The following is a 23,517-nucleotide window of genomic DNA, read 5'->3' as shown; positions in this document are numbered from 1 at the left end:
CTCCTTTTTTTTTTGACCACAACTTGGCTGTAATGTAACTTAGATATTGGCTTTCACTATGTAAAGCGCTTTGAGTCACTAGAGAAAAAGCGCTATATAAATATAATTCACTTCACTAATTCACTTGGTTAAATCCAGGTGCTGACCCCTTATTTGACAAGGCAGTGTATACAGGCCCCGAGGTTTCATATGGACTCCCATAATCAATAATACACAAAAAGAAAAACAGACATAGTTACATGTGCACGTGCGTGTGTGCGTGTGTGCGTGTGTGCGTGTGTGTGTGTGTGTCGTGCGTGTGTGTGTGTACACAACAAAAAAACAGTGCAATAATGCAATAACAGTGCAATACATTTTCATAACATGGTCACTACTGCCTAGTTTCTCTTGTTATATTCTTATTTTTACTGTTATATTTTTATTCTTATTGTTGCTTTTTATTGTTATTGTTATTGTTATTGTTATATTTTCTATTTTATTTCTATTTATACCCCCATTATTTATTTTTTACTTTTTAAATTCGATCTCAATTCTGTACACTACTGCTGGAATTTAAATTTTCCTTAGGGAACTCTTCTGAAGGAATCAATAAAGTATATTTATCTATCTATCTACAAACCCCGTTTCCATATGAGTTGGGAAATTGTGTTGGATGTAAATATAAACGGAATACAATGATTTTCAAATCCTCTTCAACCCATATTCAATTGAATGCACTACAAAGACAACATATTTGATGTTCAAACTCATAAACTTGATTTTTTTTTGCAAATAATTAACTTGGAATTTCATGGCTGCAACACGTGCCAAAGTAGTTGGGAAAGGGCATGTTTACCACTGTGTTACATCACCTTTTCTTTTAACAACACTCAGTAAACGATTGGGAACTGAGGAAACTAATTGTTGAAGCTTTGAAAGTGGAATTCTTTCCCATTCTTGTTTTATGTAGAGCTTCAGTCGTTCAACAGTCCGGGGTTTCCGCTGTCGTATTTTACGCTTCATAATGCGCCACACATTTTCGATGGGAGACAGGTAGGGACCGCAGGCGGGCCAGGAAAGTACCCGCACTCTTTTTTTACGAAGCCACGCTGTTGTTACACGTGCTGAATGTGGCTTGGCATTGTCTTGCTGAAATAAGCAGGGGCGTCCATGATAAAGACGGCGCTTAGATGACAGCATATGTTGTTCCAAATCTTGTATGTACCTTTTAGCATTAATGGTGCCTTCACAGATGTGTAAGTTACCCATACCTTGGGCACTAATACACCCCCATACCATCACAGATGCTGGCTTTTCAACTTTGCATCGATAACAGTCTGGATGGTTCGCTTCCCCTTTGGTCCGGATAACACAATGTCGAATATTTCCAAAAATAATTTGAAATGTGGACTCGTCAGACCACAGAACACTTTTCCACTTTGCATGAGTCCATCTTAGATGAGCTCGGGCCCAGAGAAGCCGGCGGCGTTTCTGGGAGTTGTTGATAAATGGCTTTCACTTTGCATAGTAGAGTTTTAACTTGCACTTACAGATGTAGCGACCAACTGTATTTAGTGACAGTGGTTTTCTGAAGTGTTCCTGAGCCCATGTGGTGATATCCTTTAGAGATTGATGTCGGTTTTTGATACAGTGCCGTCTGAGAATCGAAGGTCACGGTCATTCAATGTTGGTTTCCGGCCATGCCGCTTACGTGGAGGGATTTCTCCAGATTCTCTGAACCTTTTGATGATATTATGGACCGTAGATGTTGAAATCCCTACATTTCTTGCAATTGCACTTTGAGAAACGTTGTTCTTAAACTGTTTGACTATTTGCTCACGCAGTTGTGGACTAAGGGGTGTACCTCGCCCCATCCTTTCTTGTGAAAGACTGAGCATTTTTTGGGAAGCTGTTTTTATACCCAATCATGGCACCCACCTGTTCCCAATTAGCCTGCACACCTGTAGGATGTTCCAAATAAGTGTTTGATGAGCATTCCTAAACTTTATCAGTATTTATTGCCACCTTTCCCAACTTCTTTGTCACGTGTTGCTGGCATCAAATTCTAAAGTTAATGATTATTTGCAAAAAAAAATGTATCAGTTTGAACATCAAATATGTTGTCTTTGTAGCATATTCAACTGAATATGGGTTGAAAATGATTTGCAAATCATTGTATTCTGTTTATATTTACATTTAACACAATTTCCCAACTCATATGGAAACAGGGTTTGTATCTATCTATCTATCTATCTATCTATATATTGCCTTAATATCGCCGTTGTAGGAACAGTACTTGTGACCAGTACTTGTGGCGGCATAGGTCGGTTGGTAGAGTGGCCGTGCCATCAACCTGAGGGTTGCAGGTTCGATTCCCGCTTCTGCCGTTGTATCTTTGGGCAAGACACTTTACCCACCTGCTCCCAGTGCCACCCACACTGGTTTAAATGTAACTTAGATATTGGGTTTTCACTATGTACCGTATTTTCCGCACTATTAGCCGCACCTAAAAACCACAAATTTACTCAAAAGCTGACAGTGCGGCTTTTAACCCGGTGCGCTTTATATATGGATTAATATTACGATTCATTTTCATAAAGTTTCGATCTCGCAACTTCGGTAAACAGCCGCCATCTTTTTTCCCGGTAGAAGAGGAAGCGCTTCTTCTTCTACGCAAGCAACCGCCAAGGTAAGCACCCGCCCCCATAGAACAGGAAGCGCTTCTTCTTCTACTGTAAGCAACCACCCGCCCGCGTAGAAGAAGAAAAAGCGCGCGGATATACCGTACGTTTCATTTCCTTTGTGTGTTTACATCTGTAAAGACCACAAAATGGCTCCTACTAAGCGTCAGGGATCCGGTTCATGAAAAGACGCAATCTCTCCATCCGCACACGGATTACTATTTCACAGCAACTGATATTCCTGTGAAACGCACTGTGGATACAACGGGAGCACGTACGGTGAATATTCGCACCACAGGGAATGAGAAGTCATCCTTCACTGTGGTTCTAGCTTGCCATGCTAATGGCCAGAAACTTCCACCCATGGTGATATTCAAAAGGAAGACCTTGCCAAAAGAGACCTTTCCAGCCGGCGTCATCATAAAAAGCTAACTCGAAGGGATGGATGAAGAAAAGATGAGCGAGTGGTTAAGGTAAGTTTAAGTTTACGCGAAGAGGCGGGGTGGCTTTTTTCACGCAGCTCTGTCCATGTTTATATACGTATGTTTGTGATTGCACATTTGCGTACATTTTGGGAGTGAACAGAGTTGTTAGAACGCTGGTTTTTAATATATTATTAAAGTTTGACTGACCTATCTGACTGTTTTTTTGACATTCCTTTAGCGCAGTTAGATGCGGCTTACAACACCGGGCGGCTTATAGGTGGACAAAGTTTTGAAATATGCCGTTCATTGAAGGCGCTGCTTTTAACCCAGGGCGCCTTATGGTGCGGAAAATACGGTAAAGCGCTTTAAGTCACTAGAGAAAAGCGCTATATAAATATAATTCACTTCACTTCACCACTTGTATAATGTATGTAATAATAATGTCCCCAGTTTAGTGCAGCACCCATCAATGTTTGCTCAAACATTCAACATGCACTCATGTATATGATGTGTTTTTTAAGTACGTCATACACTTTGCATTAATAGCAAGTGAGCTGGCACGGACCCCAGGAAAAAGTGTGAGCTTCAGTGAAACTCCCTCCACTCCCACTCGGCCAGGCTGCAGTAAGTCCAGCGTCCTTTTTTTTTTTTTTTTTCATAAGTAGTTATTCTAACTAAATTCCTTTTGTCTCTCTGTGTAGGCCAGAAAACCGACAACAGAACACCACAGAGGGTGAGTCTTTTTTGTCAATGCACTTAATTCGCTGTAAATGGCACCATTTTAACGTTTGCTTTTTTTCCTGACAGCGCAAAAAGGTGCAGTTTGTGTCCACAACTCCCCACAGGCTCAGGAAGCGAATGACAAGTAAGTGCAGTACTTTTTTTATTGTGGTATTCAGTAGAGATTGACCGATACGTTTTTTTTTTAGGGCTGATACCAATACCGTGTATTAGTAGTCAAGAAGGTCGAATAGACGGCTTTAAGTTTGTTTTTTAACATTATTTTTTAGGAAACTTCGGACCAGTAGCCACATAATGTTTAATGCGGCGTTAAAGTTGTGGTTGATTTAGCACCGAAAAACATCAGAGGATTTCACAAACACCTTTATTACGTGTGCCTAAGAGGAACATCAACATTTGCATTTCAAAATATGGGAAATATCCTGGGAAAATCTGTAAAAATATGGGATTTCTCTACATCACAATAAATCGCCATCTACCGTATTTTTCGGAGTATAAGTCGCACCGGAGTATAAGTCGCACCTGCCGAAAATGCATAATAAAGAAGGAAAAAAACATATATAAATCGCACTGGAGCCCGGCCAAACTATGAAAAAAACGGCGACTTATAGTCCGAAAAATACGGTACTCAATTTTATTGAAGCTTATGGATTCAACACATTGTAAGGTTTCCTTGAAATATGCCGAACAATTAAAAAAAAATTCTAGGCTCCTTCACGTAGGTTTATAGTTATATACTTATATACTTAATGAGCAACGTTCCCTCTAAGATGCGCGCCTGTGCAATTGCGCCAGTGACGTGCGGTGAGGTTGATGGCTGGTGAGGCACTGACTTCATCACAGTCAGATTTACAAACATATGAACCCTAAAGAGTATCTTATTCACCATTTGATTGGCAGCAGTTAACGGGTTATGTTTAAAAGCTCATACCAGCATTCTTCCCTGCTTGGCACTCAGCATCAAGGGTTGGAATTGGGGGTTAAATCACCAAAAATGATTCCCGGGCGCAGCGCCGCTGCTGCCCACTGCTCCCCTCACCTCCCTGGGGGTGATCAAGGTGATGGGTCAAATGCAGAGGACAAATTTCACCACACCTAGTGTGTGTGTGCAATCATTGGTACTTTAACTTTACACACACAAACTGTAGCACACACAAAAAGCACATTTAATAAAAAAAAAACTTTATTATGGTCTTACCTTTACTTATAAGTGAAGTCCATGCGCCGCTCCTTCTGAACAAAAGCATCGATAACTTGTTTATAGAAGTCTTCCTTATCTTTTTTCCGTTTTAAAAGTCTCTCTGTTTCGATGGAGATCTTCCTTTAATTATTACCTCCTGCTTCGATTGAAAGTCCAGTTTTGAAAACTGTTTTATTTTAGATATGTAATCCTCCATGTTAAAAGTCCAGGCAAGAGGAAAAAATAAACGATCGCTGCTAACTGTTGCTGCTTGTTGCCACTTCTTCTGCAGCCGAGTAGTCGCAAGAATGATCTCTGGGATCACTAGCGTCCTCTACCACCAGGAGGCAGGATTACTGCGAGCCTCACACAGTGCGTCTTCGCAGCCGTTTTATGATTGCTCAGCACAAGAAATATGTTACACACATACAGTTGTTGACAAAATACACTGTACATTATATACTTCAGCTAACTAAACTATGGAAATTTATAATATAATTCATGTAGGAATACGGTCTCACTGCACAGCAGGCCAGCAGTTAGCCGAGTCATTGCGCAATCCATGGTGAGGCTCAACTGGCTGGTGACTCACCGCAAGTCTCTTCTCAGTATTTGAACGGCAAATGTGAAAATTCAGCGATTTTGAATAAAAATAATCTAAAACTGGTGAAGTTTAATGGAAAATAACTTTATAGTATAATCACTGGATACATATAACAATTTAATACATTTTTTTTCTTTTTAATTTTTTTTTCTTTCCCCTGACTGCACGTCACTGAATTGCGCACTGCTCAAGCGTCCTCTGCGCAAGGCAAATCTGTGCCATGCACAAAATCAAAGAAAAAAATAAGCGCATAACAATTTTCGACACACGGACACGACAGAGAAAACAGTTTTCGTCATCTTTGTTCAAATATTGTAACGTCTGTCGAGACGCTTTGAGGACATGAATTCCATCCATCACTTTACTGAGCAAAACTCTTTATTGTCGGCCATAAACACATCACCAAAACATTAGTAAAACAATTATATCTAGCAAAAGTGGTCATTTTCTGCAGTACAAACCAGACCAAAAGCAACTTTGTTGTATCAACAGCAGCCCCTCGCTCTTTCTCACTTGCGCCAACACATGCACATATGGCACTTAGCCAGTGATACGTTTACAGCCACACAAAAAGTCGGACAACTCCAACACCACACATAAAGTGTCATTCCAGGTCGTTGCACTATGATTTACCAATCAAATGTGTGCTTATTCTAGTGTCATTTATTAGGAATCTTAATTTATAAATATTAATCATGAAATGCTGTTAGTATATTAAATGAATACTAATAAAAATATATTTTTACAAACAGGAAGTTGCAGGACTGTACACATGATCCCCTGCTTACATCTCATTGTGCAACATGTGAATGTTTTAATGGGAACTAAATGCAATGTCTGAAAGGGGTACAAACTATTTCCAAAGCAGGACCTCCACCCAGACAAACAATACAAGTACACAGTTCATGAAAAACAATATTTTTTGTTATTGTCACTGTAAGTGGGAAAACACTTACCGGTATATTAGAAAATAACCTTATGGAAATGACTGCTGTCATTTGATTATAATAATAAGAGAATGTTGTCTGTCTATCTGTGTTGGCCCTGCGATGAGGAGGGGACTTGTCCAGGGTGTACCCCGCCTTCCGCCCGAATGCAGCTGAGATAAGCTCCAGCACCCCCCGCCATGTGCTCCACTGAATGCTCAGGGACTGTTTGCGTTTGCTCACACACATGAAAAATTAGACGGAACATTGTTAATGAGCCTGATGATATTTAAAAAGTTGTGTATTTCAGATTATAATTTCAAAATCTACTTCTGAATAAAGTTTTTTTTACTTGATTAAAAATAATACTAATTTATGAATTAACTTGAAAAATTACAACAGCAATAATAAACACTGTTAAATATGTAACTGAACATTAATATTTTCGTACAGGCAGAATTTTTGACACACTAATTTATGCAGTTACACAATCGTATTATTATAATATTGTTTTATTCCATTCTTACATGGGGCAAAAAAAACGACAGTAAAAACGTGAGACAAAAAGAGCAACAAAATTGCAATGTTCTCACTAATAATTATTAGGGATGTCCGATAATGGCTTTTTTGCCGATATTCCGATATTGTCCAACTCTTAATTACCGATTCCGATATCAACCGATACTGATATATACAGTCGTGGAATTAACACATTGTTATGCCTAATTTTGTTGTGGTGCCCGCTGGATGCATTAAACAATGTAACAAGGTTTTCCAAAATAAGAGAACAACTTCAACTCAAGTTATGGAAAAAAAATGCCAACATGGCACTGTCATATTTATTATTGAAGTCACAAAGTACATTATTTTTTTTAACATGCCTCAAAACAGCAGCTTGGAATTTGGGACGTGCTCTCCTTGAGATAATCCTGATACCCACTATAACTATGGGAAATACTATACTTTGATTTTCACAAAGTGCATTATTATTTTTTTTTTTTTTAAATATGCCTCAAAACAACAGCTACAAAAACAATGAAGGCACACAGCTTCAGTCCAGAGTATACTAGAGTAATAAAGTAAACAATAACATAGTCCTCATTTAGTGCAAGACTGCCTGGGCTCACATCCATCTTTCGCTTGTATTCATCGTGTATCTCCTTATGATTCTTGAAGAGGTCGGAGATCAAATTGCTCGTATTAAAGGAAGACGTCTTGCTTCCTCCTCGCATAACCAACTTTTTGCAGTCCTTGCAAATTGCCAGTTTTTTATCCGTCAGAGACACTTTAAAATAATCCCAAACCATAGACATGGTGTCGTTAGTCAGTCACCGAGCGAGCTCGCTTGTTAGCCACGGCTACAGCACCGGCAACAACACACTCTTGTTGTTGTTATGCTGCGCTCGCTGCAGTTTGATGAGGTCATCAAGCGTCGCCAGTAAACCTCTCATGCTGCAGTCGTCAACTCCTGTGTTGTGTGTGGGAGAGGGCAGAGGGGAGGGGCTGTCCGATATTATCGGACATCTCTAATAATTACTAATAATATGCTTCGTCACCTAAGCTGACACAATTTCTGTTTTTAGCCTTTTTTTTTTTTCTTTTTTTTTTTTTAAATATACAAATGTCCCTCGCCTTATTTGACTTTTCAGTATGCAGCCCTTGGTGGAAAAAGTATGCACACCTCTGAACTAAATTATCAAAAGTATCGATGTTTTAATATGGGAATTGATTTTAGAGCATAATGATCTGGTATCGATTTTTCGGTATCGATCCGCACATCACTAGTGGTTATTATTACTTCACTAATTATATGTATTTTATATACTAAATACCATGTATATATTTTATCTACCGATTAAGTTCTTTTCAGGCAGACAATGATGATAAAAGTCTGGTACCGATATGCATCAAAATGCCAAGTATCGGTGCCAATAATCAATTGATCTCTAGTATAACATTGATTGATTGAGACTTGTATTAGTAGATTGCACAGTACAGTACATTTTCCGTACAATTGACCACTAAATGGAAACACCCGAATACGTTTTTCAACTTCCACGTTAATGAATTCACTTGTTGGACACTTTCAGCTCCGAGCCTAAGATCCGACAGCGACAGCGATCTTTCTCCGTCCGACTCCGGTGAGGAGGAAGATGAAGTCATGGTGGAAGAAGAGCAGAAAATAGAAAAAGACGGCAAAGAAAACAAGGCCCTAAGAACACCTAGTAAAGGTCTATCGGCAGCACTTAACAAGACCCCTTCCAAAAAGAGCAAGACCATGGGGCCCAGCATGGTCGAAGAGTATTTTGAGGCCCACAGCAGCTCAAAAGTCGTGACGTCAGACCGCACCCTTGAACGTCTACACACACCTAAATTAGACCGGGTGGGTGTATAAAAACATCATGTATGTAGAGTCTTGGGGAAAGGTTTACACACACTTGTGAAGGATATAATGTCATGGCTGTCTTGAGTTTCCAATAATTTCTACAACTCTTATTTTTTTGTGACAGGGTGATTGGAGCACATACTTGTTGGTCACAAAAAATATTCATGAAGTTTGCTTCTTTTATGAATGGCACAGTTTTGTCATTGCCACGATCAGGAAGAAAACGCAAGCTATCACCTGCTGCTTAGAGAAAATTGGTCAGGATGATCAAGAGTCAACCGAGAACCACCAAAAAGCAGGTCTGCAATGAATTGGAAGCTGCTGGAAGCCAAGCGTGTTTTGCATCGCCATGGACTGAGAGGCAACCATGCAAGAAGGAAGCCCTTGCTCCAGAAGCCACACCCTAAGGCTCGTCTAAGGTTTGCTGCTGATCACACAGACAAAGATAAGACCTTCTGGAGGAAAGTTCTGTGGTCAGATGAAACAAAACTGGAGCTGTTTGGCCACAATACCCAGCATTATGTTTGGAGGAGAAAAGGTGAGACCTTTAATCCCAGGAACACCAGGCCTACCATCAAGCATGGTGGTGGTAGTATTATGCTCCAGGCCTGTTTTTCTGCCAATGGAACTGGTGCTTTACAGAGAGTAAATGGGACAATGAAAAAGGAGGATTACCGTATTTTTCGGAGTATAAGTCGCACCGGAGTATAAGTCACACCTGCCGAAAATGCATAATAAAAAAGGAAAAAAACATATAAGTCACACTGGAGCCGTCCAAACTATGAAAAAAACTGCGACTTATAGTCAGAAAAATACAGTACCTCCAAATTCTTCAGGACAACCTAAAATCAGCATTGGGCGCAGTTGAGTGTTCCAACAGGACAATGACACATGTCAAAAGTGGTAAAGGAATGGCTAAATCAGGCTAGAATGAAGGTTTTAGAATTGCCTTCCCAAAGTCCTGACTTAAAACGTGTGGACAATGCTGAAGAAACAAGTCAGAAAACCAACAAATTTAGCTGAACTGCACCAATTTTGTCAAGAGGAGTGGTAAAAAATTCAAGCAGAAGCTTGTGGATGGCTACCAAAAGCGCCTTATTGCAGTGAAACTTGCCAAGGGACATGTAAGCAAATATTAACATTGCTGTATGTATACTTTTGAACCAGCACATTTTCAGTAGACCCATAATAAATTCATAAAAGAAGCAATCTTCATGAATGTTTTTTAGTGACCAACAAGTATGTGCTCCAATCACTCTATCACAAAGTTGAAGAAATGATTGGAAACTCAAGACAGCCATGACATTATGTTCTTTACAAGTGTATGTACACTTTTGACCATGACTGTATTTACAAATATTGATGCTACACAAAATTCTGGAAGCTTCTCCTTCACTTGCAGGAGACGCTTGTGCAGCTTTTAGAGGGGAAGCCATCGTGCTACCTGGCAGAGATTCAGCAGCTCCACGACAAACACAAACAGCACTTCAGCAAATGGATGCTCCAGCTACAGTGAGACCATTTTTTTTTCTTTCTTGCTTTTCATCACGTCGCTCCTCCATTTTGAACGCAGAAATTAAGTGTGTTTGTCTAAAGGTTGGGATTCAGTGTGCTGCTCTATGGTTTGGGCAGCAAGAAGTTTCTCCTGGAGGACTTCCGCCTGTCTCACTTGTCTCAACACATGCACCTCGTGGTCAATGGGTTCTTCCCCTCCATCACGCTGAAATCTGTGAGTGCTCACACAAAATGGAATTCAGTGGAACTTAGCGTTGTCCTGACACCAATATTTTGGTACTGGTACCAACATGCATTTTGATGCTTTTCAAAACAAGAGGGGACCTACAAGAAATGTCATTATTGGCTTTATTAAACATATGTTTATTATTGCAAGTTTGTCCTTAAATAAAATAGAGAGCATACAAGACAACTTGTCTTTTATTAGTAAGTAAACAAACAAAGGCTCCTAATTAGTCGGCTGACATATTCAGGTCTATTATTTTGTCAAAATTATTAAGGACAAGTGTTAACAAAAAAAAAAAATTATTAATAGAGATGTCCGATAATATTGGACTGCCGATATTATCGGCCGATAAATGCTTTAAAATGTAATATCGGAAATTATCGGTATCGGTTTCAAAAAGTAAAATTTATGACTTTTTAAAACGCCGCTGTGTAAACGGATGTAGGGAGAAGTACAGAGCGCCAATAAACCTTAAAGGCACTGCCTTTGCGTGCCGGCCCAATCACATAATATCTACGGCTTTTCACACACACAACAGCCATACAGGTCACACTGAGGGTGGCCGTATAAACAACTTAAACACTGTTACAAATGTGCGGCACACTGTGAACCCACACCAAACAAGAATGACAAACACATTTCGGGAGGACATCCGCACCGTAACACAACATAAACACAACAGAACAAATACCCAGAACCCCTTGCAGCACTAACTCTTCCGGGATGCTACAATATACACCCCCCGCTACCCCTCCCCCCAACACCGCCCACCTCAACCTCCTCATGCTCTCTCAGGGAGAGCATGTCCCAAATTCCAAGCTGCTGTTTTGAGGCATGTTAAAAAAAGAATGAACTTTGTGACTTCAATAATAAGTATGGCAGTGACATGTTGGCATTTATTTCCATAACTTATTATAATAATAATAATAATAATAATAATAGATTTTATTTGTAAAAAGCGGGCAGCACGGTGGTAGAGGGGTTAGTGCGTCTGCCTCACAATACGAAGGTCCTGAGTAGTCTTGGGTTCAATCCCGGGCTCGGGATCTTTCTGTGTGGAGTTTGCATGTTCTCCCCGTGACTGCGTGGGTTCCCTCTGGGTACTCCGGCTTCCTCCCACCTCCAAAAACATGCACCTGGGGATAGGTTGATTGGCAACACTAAATTGGCCCTAGTGTGTGAATGTGAGTGTGAATGTTGTCTGTCTATCTGTGTTGGCCCTGCGATGAGGTGGCGAATTGTCCAGGGTGTACCCCGCCTTCCGCCCGATTGTAGCTGAGATAGGCTCCAGCGCCCCCGCGACCCCGAAGGGAATAAGCGGTAGAAAATGGATGGATGGATTTGTAAAAAGCACTTTACATTGCGTAAACAACCTCAAAGTGCTACAGTGTATTAAAAAAAAAAAAAAAGGTAATAAATAAAAATAAAAACTAGAACAGCCAAATAGCTAAAACTAGTATGCATATAGCTAAAAAAAAAAAAGGCTTTTTTAAAAAGAAGGGTTTTTAAGCCTTTTTTAAAAGCAGTCTGTGGTGCCCTCAGGTGGTCAGGGAGAGCGTTCCACAGGCTGGTAGCGGCGGAGCAGAAACTTGAGTTGATTTATTTTGGAAAACCTTGTTACATTGTTTAATGAATCCAGCGGGGCATCACAACAAAATTAGGCATCATAATGTGTTAATTCCACGACTGTATATATCGGTATCGGTTGATATCGGTAATAAAGAGTTGGACAATATCGGAATATCGGATATCGGCAAAAAAGCCATTATCGGACATCTCTAGTCTTAATCATTTAATAAACATGCATGATGTAGTTTTTAATTTGCTTTTGTACTCTGTGCAGATCTTGAACGCCTTGACGTGTGACATCCTCGACCACCAGGGGAGTTTCCGAACGCCGTCTGACCAGATTCAGTACATCTCGCGGGCCCTGAGAGAGAGTGAGTGCACCTATGATTTCTCTCGTTCCGTTTCATCGACACATTTTTCACAGTCTGTCCTTGAATCAGGCCCAGATCGTCATATCTACTTGTTGATCAATAATATTGACGGACCTATGCTGCGTGGAGAGAAGACCCAGAGTGCACTGGGGCAGCTGGCGTCCCTGCCCAACATTCACCTGGTGGCTACTATTGACCACATCAATGCTCCTCTTGGTTAGTATTGATCATAAATAGATGTTGTTTATGTTTATGAGTTACTTTGTGTCTTTATTACGGAAGCTTTTTTGGACACTAAATTTATGGAACTGAATTTCTTGAGTTAAATTTTGTGAACGAAACATTTTTTTACATCAAATTATGCTCTTACATTGAATGTGGGTGAAATTGTGTGTGTTTTAAAAATTCTGTTTTTTTATTTAATTTTTTTCAAATTTAGTGTGGAAAAAATCCGTCATAAAAAGAATTCAGTGCAGAAATGTTTGTTGCTTCAAAATGCGAAGACTCCATAGAAGTTTGGACACTGAATTTATGTAACTGAATTTTTTGCATTAAATACACATTTGTGAGAAAAAATGTCTGTTTGTTAAGAGAAAGCGTTTTAAAATTATGTAAAAGAAATTCAGTGTAGAAATATTTGTTGCTTCAAAACTCAAGACCAACCTTCGGTAAATTTCATGAAATTAACTAAAATTAAAACGTAATGAAATTGTCAGCATAATTTGGTGTAAAAAAATTTGGTTGACAAAATTCAAATGCAAGACATTAATTTTTTTTACATCAAATTATGCTGGCAAGTGCATTGGATACAAATGTGTCAGCTAAATACTTGTTTAAAAATGTTGTTTGTTAAAATACAATGTTTTAAAATTCAGTGTACAAAAACTTGTGTATACAATTTCAGTGTATACAAATTTAGTGTACAAAAAGATTTGGTGCAAAAATATTTGTTACTTCAAAACTCAAGACTTTGAAGTTAACTTGTCTTTATTATGAAGTATTTTTTTGGAAACTTAATTTATGCACTTTTTTATAACACATATTTTTAGTGTCTGCTTGTTTTTTTGTAATGAAACTATTTGAATTATGGCCGTCAGCAAACAAAATCCATAAATCAGCCGCACCGTTTTATAAGCCGCAGGGTTCAAAGCGTAGGAAAAGAGTAGCGTCTTATAGTCAGGAATTTACGGTAATTTTTGTTTTTTTATTCCGTCTCTTGTTGTTTTCCACCATTGTTATCTTTTCTAGTTGAATCAGTTTTCTCCTGCCACAGCGCCCCCTACAGGACACTGAAGTTAACAGAGTTCTTTTTTTTTTTACATCAAATTATGTTGACGCTTATTTGATGAAAAATAGTGAGCAAAATTCTTGTTTAAAAATTCAATTTGTCAAAATTCAGTCTAGAAATATTTGTTGTTTCAAAACTTGAGTCACTTCTAACTTGTGTCTTTATTACAAAAGCTTTTTTTGGACAGTGAATTTATGTTACTGATTTTTTTGCATTAAATACAAATTAGTGAGAACAAATTGTCTGTTTTAAAAATTCAGTTTGCTAAAAGACTGTTTTAAAGTTCAGTGCGTAAAAAATTATGTGTAAAAGAAATTAAATGCAGAAATTTTTGTTGGTTCAAAACTCAAGACCAACTTTGGGTAAATTTCATGAAATTAACTAAAATGAAAATGTAATGGAATTGTCAGCATAATTTGGTGAAAAAAAAATTTGGTTGACAAAATTCAAATGCAAAACATTAATTTTTTTACATCAAATTATGCTGGCAAGTGCATTGGATAAAAATGTATCAGCAAAATACTTGTTTAAAAATGTAGTTTGTTAAAATACAATGTTTTAAAATTCAGTGCACAAAAACTTGTGTATACAATTTCAGTGTATAAAAGCTTAGTCTACAAAAAGATTTGGTGCAAAAATATGTGTTACTTCAAAACTCAAGACTTTGAAGTTAACTTGTCTTTATTATGAAATATTTTTTTTGGAAACTTCATTTATGCACTTTTTTTTTATAACACATATTTTTAGTGTCTGCTTGTTTTTTTGTAATGAAACTATTTGAATTATGGCCGTCAGCAAACAAAATCCATAAATCAGCCGCACCGTTTTATAAGCCGCAGGATTCAAAGCGTAGGAAAAGAGTAGCGTCTTATAGTCGGGAATTTACGGTACTTTTTGTTTTTTTATTCCGTCTCTTGTTGTTTTCCACCATTGTTGTCTTTTCTAGTTGAATCAGTTTTCTCCTGCCACAGCGCCCCCTAGGGGACACTGAAGTTAACTTAATTTTTTTTTTTTTTTTTTTACATCAAATTATGTTGACACTTATTTGATGAAAAATAGTGAGCAAAATTCTTGTTTAAAAATTCAATCTGTCAAAATTCAGTCTAGAAATATTTGTTGTTTCAAAACTTGAGTCACTTCTAACTTGTGTCTTTATTACAAAAGCTTTTTTTGGACAATTAATTTATGTTACTGATTTTTTTGCATTAAATACAAATTAGTGAGAAAAAAATTGTCTGTTTAAAAAATTAAGTTTGCTAAAACACTGTTTTAAAATTCAGTGCGTACAAAAATTATGTGTAAAAGAAATTAAATGCAGAAATTTTTGTTGGTTCAAAACTCAAGACCAACTTTGGGTAAATTTCATGAAATTAACTAAAATGAAAATGTAATGAAATTGTCAGCATAATTTGGTGAAAAAAAATTTGGTTGACAAAATTCTAATGTAAAACATTTATTTTTTTACATTAAATTATGCTGGCAAGTGCATAGGATGAAAATGTGTCAGCAAAATACTTGTTTAAAAATGTTGTTTGTTAAAATACAATGTTTTAAAATTCAGAGTACAAAAACTTGTGTATACAATTTCAGTGTATAAAAATTTAATGTACAAAAAGATTCGGTGCAAAAATATTTTTTGCTTTAAAACTCAAGACTTTGAAGTTAAGTGTCTTTATTACGAAAACTTTTTTTGGAAACTTAATTTATGCACTTTTTGCATTACTGCAATTTTGTTAACTGAATTCTTTTTTCTACATCAAATTATGTTGACACTTATTTGATGAAAAATTGTGAGCAAAATTCTTGTTTAAAAATTAAATTTGTCAAAATTCAGTCTAGAAATATTTGTTGTTTCAAAACTTGAGTCACTTCTAACTTGTGTCTTTATTACAAAAGCTTTTTTTTGGGACAATTAATTTATGTTACTGATTTTTTGCATTAAATACAAATTAGTGAGAAAAAAAGTGTCTGTTTAAAAATTCAGTTTGTTAAAAGACTGTTTTAAAATTCAGTGCGTAAAAAATTATGTGTAAAAGAAATTAAATGCAGAAATTTTTGTTGGTTCAAAACTCAAGACCAACTTTGGGTAAATTTCATGAAATTAACTAAAATGAAAATGTATTGAAATGGTCAGCATAATTTGGTGAAAAAAAATTTGATTGACAAAATTCAAATGCAAAACATTTATTTTTTTACATCAAATTATGCTGGCAAGTGCATTGGATGAAAATGTGTCAGCAAAATACTTGTTTAAAAATGTTGTTTGTTAAAATACAATGTTTTAAAATTCAGTGTACAAAAACTTGTGTATACAATTTCAGTGTATAAAAATTTAGTGTACAAAAAGATTTGGTGCAAAAATATTTGTTACTTCAAAACTCAAGACTTTGAAGTTAACTTGTCTTTATTATGAAATATTTTTTTGGAAACTTAATTTATGCACTTTTTTTTAATAACACATATTTTCAGTGTCTGCTTGTTTTTTTTGTAATGAAACTATTTGAATTATGGCCGTCAGCAAACAAAATCCATAAATCAGCCGCACCGTTTTATAAGCCGCAGGGTTCAAAGATTCGGAAAAGAGTAGCGTCTTATAGTTGGGAATTTACGGTACTTTTTGTTTTTTTATTCCGTCTCTTGTTTTCCACCATTGTTGTCTTTTCTAGTTGAATCAGTTTTCTCCTGCCACAGCGCCTCTTAGAGGACACTGAAGTTAACTGAATTATTTTTTTATTTTTTTTACATCAAATTATGTCGACACTTATTTGATGAAAAATTGTGAGCAAAATTCTTGTTTAAAAATTCAATTTGTCAAAATTCAGTCTAGAAATATTTGTTGTTTCAAAACTTGAGTCACTTCTAACTTGTGTCTTTATTACAAAAGCTTTTTTTTGGGCAATTAATTTATGTTACTGATTTTTTTGCATTAAATACAAGTTAGTGAGAACAAATTGTCTGTTTTAAAAATTCAGTTTGCTAAAAGACTGTTTTAAAATTCAGTACGTAAAAATTATGTGTAAAAGAGATTAAATGCAGAATTTTTTGTTGGTTCAAAACTCAAGACCAACTTTGGGTAAATTTCATGAAATTAACTAAAATGAAAATGAAATGAATTTGAATGAAATTGTCAGCATAATTTGGTGTAAAAAAAATGTGGTTGACAAAATTCAAATGCAAAACAATTTTTTTTTACATCAAATTGTGTCAATGTGTCAGCAAAATATTTGTTTAAAAATGTAGTTTGTTAAAATACAATGTTTTAAAATTCAGTGTACAAAAACCGTGGATAAAATTTCAGTGTATAAAATCAATTGCATTAAAAAAATTGAGTGTAAAAAAAGATTCGGTGCAAAAATATTTGTTGCTTCAAAACTCAAGACTTTGAAGTTAACATAAACTAGTTTTGGGAACGTAATTTTTTTTACATCAAATTATGTTGACACTTTCATTTGATGAAATATTGTGAGCAAAATTCAGCGTGAAAAAATTCAGTGCAGAAATACTTTTTTGTATCAAAACTTGAGAGTCACTTCTAACTTGTGTCTTTATTACAAAAGCTTTTTTTGGACAATTAATTTATGTCACTGATTTTTTTGCATTAAATACAAATTAGTGAGAAAAAAATTGTCTGTTTAAACATTTTGCTAAAAGACTGTTTTAAAATTCAGTGCGTAAAAATTATGTGTAAAATAAATTAATTGCAGAAATTTTTGTCGGTTCAAAAGACCAACTTTTGGTAAATTTCATTAAAATTTACTAAAATGAAAATGTAATGAAATTGGCAGCATGAGATTGATGTTAAAAATGTGGTTGACAAAATTCAAATGCAAAACATAATTATTTTTTTTTTACATCAAATTATGCTGGCAAGTGAATAGGATAAAATTGTGTGCGCAAAATACTTTTTTAAAACTTTGTTCAAATACAATGGGTTTTTTTGGACAGTGATTTTATGTTACTGATTTTTTTGCATTAAATACAAATTAGTGAGAAAAAAATTGTCTGTTTAAAAATTAAGTTTGCTGAAAGACTGTTTTAAAATTCAGTGTGTAATAATTATGTGTACAAGAAATTAATTGCAGAAATTTTTGTCGGTTCAAAACTCAAGACCAACTTTCGGTAAATGTCATTAAAATTAACTAAAATGAAAATGTAATGAAATTGTCAGCATAATTTGGTGTTAAAAAAAATGTGGTTGACTAAATTACAATGCAAAACATTCAGTGTCGCACTAAAGACACAAATTAACCTCCATATTACTACGATTTGACTCCCTCGAATGGCTTTGACGCTCCAACAACAGGAGCAGGCTGTTCTGAAAACATCCCCGCGGACACCTCAAAGATGGACACTTTTAGCCTCCCTCCCTGGAGTCGAACTTTTGCTTGCATGCAGAACGGCCCCAGGCCTATGAACATGAACACTACATCAACACACCCAAGACAATGGGCATATACACACACACCCCTTCCCCACCCCACGCCTTCACCACCACTTGATTCCCCTTTAGGGTGATGGACAGCTGGCAGCGTTTCATAGCAGCAGTCGACCTCCAGGGTTCCCTTTGGAGCCCAGTCTAGATTGTATTTTTTTTACTCATCTTCTTCCCCGGCGTTTTACCTTTTCCCCACCTTTTACGGGGCGCCTCGTGGCGACCCATCAGCGTTCCTGTTCTGTAACCCTGTACACTTGTTTGTTTGTCTAATCTTGAGCGGGTTTGTGCTGAAAACATAGTTTCGTTGTACTTGTTGCGATGACAATAAAGACCTATCCTATCCTATTATGAATGCTTTATCCAAATCTCTCCTATGTATTCCCAGTGTGGGACCAGTTCAAGCAGAGCCAGTTCAACTGGCTGTGGTGGGAGTGTGTGACGTTCCAGCACTACGCCGAGGAGACATCCTATGAAAACTCTCTTCTGGTGCAGCAAACGGGCGCCCTGGCCCTGTCCTCTCTTACACATGTGCTCCGCAGCTTGACGCCAAACGCGAGGTACCCTTGCCCTTTGATTACACATCTGTTTGGGTGCTCTGAATGCTAAAATACTGCTTTTTTTCTTTTTACCCCCCAGAGGTATTTTCAAACTACTGGTTGAATTTCAGCTGGAGAACAAAGACAACCCTTCATACACAGGTACACACGTCTCAAATGCTTAAAATGTTCATTTAAAGGTTAAAACCGTTTTGTTTGTGCAGGGTTGTCATTCCAAGACTTTTACCAGCGTTGTCGGGAGTCCTTCCTGGTGAACTCTGACCTCACCCTGAGGACGCAGCTGACCGAGTTCAGAGACCACAAACTGATTCGGACACGCAAGGTGAAGTCTAAACGTCAGAAGCTACAAATGAGTAGGGATTGGTGTACCGAAACCCGGTTGCATAATAGCGCCTCATAACACCGGTAGTTAGTAGTGGTCAAAACAACATAGCACTTCCTCATTTGGCACCAATGACGGTTACGGTGCACGAGGTTGTATTCAGGAACACTCTGGATTTTAAGCATTTGATGACATCTATTAAACAAGACAAGAAGCAAGGAATTAAACAGAGACAGAATTCAATTTGGCTCAATTGAGGAGAAACGCCTGGACTGTACTCTTTGTACAGTACGACCGGTGCAATGGACGTCGAGTGGATCTAGCATAATATTGTGAGAGTCCAGTCCATAGTGGATCTAACATAATCGTGAGAGTCCAGTCCATAGTGGATCTAACATAATATTGTGAGAGTCCAGTCCATAGTGGATCTAACATAATAGTGTGAGAGTCCAGTCCATAGTGGATCTAACATAATAGTGAAAGCCCAGTCCATAGTGGATCTAACATAATAGTGAGAGTCCAGTCCATAGTGGATCTAACATAATAGTGAGAGTCCAGTCCATAGTGGATCTAACATAATAGTGAGAGTCCAGTCCATAGTGGATCGAACATAATATTGAGAGAGTCCAGTCCATAGTAGATCTAACATAATAGTGAGAGTCCAGTCCATAGTGGATCTAGCATAATAGTGTGAGAGTCCAGTCCATAGTGGATCTAACATAATAGTGTGAGAATCCAGTCCATAGTGGATCTAACATAATAGTGAGAGTCCAGTCCATAGTGGATCTAACATAATAGTGAGAGTCCAGTCCATAGTGGATCTAACATAATAGTGAGAGTCCAGTCCATAGTGGATCTAACATAATATAGTGAGAGTCCAGTCCATAGTGGATCTAACATAATAGTGAGAGTCCAGTCCATAGTGGATCGAACATAATATTGTGAGAGTCCAGTCCATAGTGGATCTAGCATAATATTGTGAGAGTCCAGTCCATAGTGGATCTAACATAATATTGTGAGAGTCCAGTCCATAGTGGATCTAACATAAAATTGTGAGAGTCCAGTCCATAGTGGATCTAACATAATAGTGAGAGTCCAGTCCATAGTGGATCTAACATAATAGTGTGAGAGTCCAGTCCATAGTGGATCTAACATAATAGTGAGAGTCCAGTCCATAGTGGATCTAACATAATAGTGAGAGTCCAGTCCATAGTGGATCTAACATAATAGTGTGAGAGTCCAGTCCATAGTGGATCTAACATAATAGTGAGAGTCCAGTCCATAGTGGATCTAACATAATAGTGAGAGTCCAGTCCATAGTGGATCTAACATAATAGTGAGAGTCCAGTCCATAGTTGATCTAACATAATATCGTGAGAGTCCAGTCCATAGTGGATCGAACATAATATTGTGAGAGTCCAGTCCATAGTGGATCTAACATAATAGTGTGAGTCCAGTCCATAGTGGATCTAACATAATAGTGAGACCAGTCTTTGAATACGTATGTACATTTTGATTATGGGGTATTGTGTGTAGAATTTTGAGGACAAAAAACTAATCTATTAGGCTGTAACATAACAAAATGTGGAAAAAGTTAAGTGCTGTGAATGCACAGCATGGAATCACTTTGCGGATTGCACAACTTGTACACTTTTAAAGGCTTCCACTGTTTTTCGCTAAATATATTTGCATTGTCTTTTATATACAACTCATTTTATTTTTTATTTTTTTTAGGGTGCAGACGGTGTGGAGTGTCTGTTGGTTGCTGTGACCGCGAGCACACTGATGGACTACTTGGAGAACGAGGAGCAGGACTGAGAAGACCACTTCTTCTGTAATTTGAACGTACATTTTCACCGTACTAGACCATTAAACAATATATACAGTGAAAGTTCCGGCATCCGCGTTGTGGGCAGATCGAAACAACACACAAGTTGTTAATGTATTGCAAACTCAGCTCTTTAATTACAGAAATAGATCAACCTATCGTTAAATGTACATTATATAGTTCTTGCAAGGCAGGCATTCAACATTCAAAAATGAAAGCCATAATTTGGTAAGTAGACATCTGAGCATATTTGAAGTGTAAACGGGTGTGCGGATAGCAGAAAACGGGTGTTGTTGTGACCCCGTTTCAAGTCAGGGGGGGAAAAAAATGGAGGCGACGCAATGAATTTGGAAAAAGACCCGAGACGCGGAGAAAACTACGTTTTCATTGTAAAATGTCGGCAGATTTCTGGGGTGGCGAGTCTCGCAATGTGTCCAAGGAGTCCAGTGTGCAAGTCCTGAGTCGGTTCTGCGTCTCTGTGTGGACAACGCGGAGCTCGTCGGGGTCCAAATCCCTCAGCAGAAGCAGCACTGCGTCTAGAGTGTGAGTCTGCAAAGACACGGTTGTATCCCGAGTTTTGAAGGCATGACATTTAATACGCAGATACAGTATAGCCCCATGGGTAGATAGTGTTGATTTAAGTTGACATACACTTGTAAAGAACATAATGTCATGGCTGTCTTGAGTTTCCAATCATTTCTACAACTCTTATTTTTTTGTGATAGAGTGATTGGAGCACATACTTGTTGGTCATGTTGCGTCTGACCAGTCTTCCTCTAAGGGAATACAAGTCACTGGTCAATCCCCAAGTTCTTTCAGATGACATATATGTTGAGTAAGAAGGACCATCAAGACAGAATAGGAATATTATCAAGTTTTACTAAAGCTTTAGGAGACCAGTCCTTACAAATGCGCTAATACCAGCATCCAGAAGTGGTCTGAAAATCAAACGGGAAGACACAACTTATTGAATACGAAAATAGCCCCCACCCTGCCCAGAAAGGAATACAGCCTCTTTGTTATAATACTGATAAGTTTAAAATGGAGTATGCTATACTCCCACATTCCAACCCTTCAAGGTAAAGCACAGAGTTTACTCGCGCACATAAGATACAAGCAGGAAGAGTACACATGGGAAAATATTAGCTGCTTTAAACATGACTATGAATAAAGAAAGAACTCTTAAAAATATATGCATTCTCCGCAGTCACAAAAAACATTCGTGAAGTTTGGTTCTTTTATGAATTTATTATCAGTCTACTGAAAATGTGAGCAAATCTGCTGGGTCAAAAGTATACATACAGCAATGTTAATATTTGCTTACATGTCCCTTGGCAAGTTTCACTGCAATAAGGCGCATCCACAAGCTTCTGCTTGAATTTTTGACCACCAAAATTGGTGCAGTTCAGCTAAATGTGTTGGTTTTCTGACCTGGACTTGTTTCTTCAGCATTGTCCACACGTTTAAGTCAGGACTTTGGGAAGGCCATTCAAAAACCTTCATTCTAGCCTGATTTAGCCATTCCTTTACTACTTTTGACGTGCGTTTGGGGTCATTGTCCTGTTGGAACACCCAACTGCGCCCAAGACCCAACCTCCGGGCTGATGATTTTAGTTTGTCCTGAAGAATTTGGAGGTATTGTGGCCAGACAGCAAAATTTTTGTTTCATCTGACATCACATGGACAAAGATAAGACCTTCTGGAGGAAAGTTCTGTGGTGAGATGGAACAAAAATGAAGCTGTTTGGCCACAATACCCAGCAATATGTTTGGAGGAGAAAAGGTGGGGCCTTTAATCACAGGAACACCACACCTACCGTCAAGCATGGTGGTGGCATACTTGCCAACCTTGAGACCTCCGAATTCGGGAGATGGGGGTGGGGGGTGTTTGGTGGTAGCGGGGGTGTATATTGTAGCGTCCCGGAAGAGTTAGTGCTGCAAGGGATTCTGGGTATTTGTTCTGTTGTGTTTGTTGTGTTACGATGCGGATGTTTTCCCGAAATGTGTTTGTCGTTCTTGTTTGGCGTGGGTTCACAGTGTGGCGCATATTTTTAACAGTGTTAAAGTTGTTTATACGGCCACCCTCAGTGTGACCTGTATGGCTGTTGACCAAGTATGCTTTGCATTCACTTAATTGTGTATTAAAGCCACATATATTAGTTGACTGGGCCCGCACGCTGTTTATATGGTGGTAAAGCAGACGTGACGACGGGTTGAAGAGGACGTTAAAGGCAGTGCCTTTAAGGCACGCCCCCGATTTGGTTGTCCGGGTGGAAATCGGGAGAAATTCGGGAGAATGGTTGCCCCGGGAGATTTTCGGGAGGGGCACTGAAATTCAGGAGTCTCCCGGGGAAATCGGGATGGTTGGCAAGCATGGTGGTGGTAGTATTATGCTCTGGGCCTGTTTTGCTGCCAATGGGACTGGTGCTTTACAGAGAGTAAATGGGACAATGAAAAAGGAGGATTACCTCCAAATTCTTCAGGA

General features: G+C 37.9%; 2 protein-coding genes across 2 annotated transcripts in view; one reads left to right on the top strand and one right to left on the bottom strand.

The window, feature by feature from the left end:
- The window catches only part of orc2 (origin recognition complex, subunit 2), a 28,442-nt gene extending 7,346 nt beyond the window's left edge, over positions 1–21,096 (top strand). The window contains exons 5-16 of the mRNA XM_061935293.2: positions 3,632–3,709; positions 3,787–3,818; positions 3,893–3,950; positions 8,627–8,919; positions 10,325–10,434; positions 10,519–10,651; positions 12,507–12,603; positions 12,673–12,819; positions 18,712–18,883; positions 18,963–19,024; positions 19,087–19,205; positions 20,940–21,096. Coding sequence (XP_061791277.1) covers positions 3,632–3,709; positions 3,787–3,818; positions 3,893–3,950; positions 8,627–8,919; positions 10,325–10,434; positions 10,519–10,651; positions 12,507–12,603; positions 12,673–12,819; positions 18,712–18,883; positions 18,963–19,024; positions 19,087–19,205; positions 20,940–21,023 — 1,385 coding nt within the window. The 3' untranslated portion in view covers positions 21,024–21,096. The remainder of the gene's footprint in view (positions 1–3,631; positions 3,710–3,786; positions 3,819–3,892; positions 3,951–8,626; positions 8,920–10,324; positions 10,435–10,518; positions 10,652–12,506; positions 12,604–12,672; positions 12,820–18,711; positions 18,884–18,962; positions 19,025–19,086; positions 19,206–20,939) is intronic.
- A 43-nt stretch (positions 21,097–21,139) lies between these two features.
- Positions 21,140–23,517, bottom strand: part of cfap410 (cilia and flagella associated protein 410) — a 5,361-nt gene continuing 2,983 nt past the window's right edge. Inside the window, exon 7 of the mRNA XM_061935294.1 lies at positions 21,140–21,582. Within this exon, the coding sequence (XP_061791278.1) occupies positions 21,418–21,582 (165 nt within the window). The 3' untranslated portion in view covers positions 21,140–21,417. The remainder of the gene's footprint in view (positions 21,583–23,517) is intronic.

Source organism: Nerophis lumbriciformis, linkage group LG03 (genome assembly GCF_033978685.3).
Source record: "Nerophis lumbriciformis linkage group LG03, RoL_Nlum_v2.1, whole genome shotgun sequence".
Lineage (NCBI taxonomy): Eukaryota > Metazoa > Chordata > Actinopteri > Syngnathiformes > Syngnathidae > Nerophis > Nerophis lumbriciformis.
The sequence above is the reverse complement of the archived record's forward strand: the minus strand, read 5'-3'. Positions and strand labels throughout refer to the sequence as shown.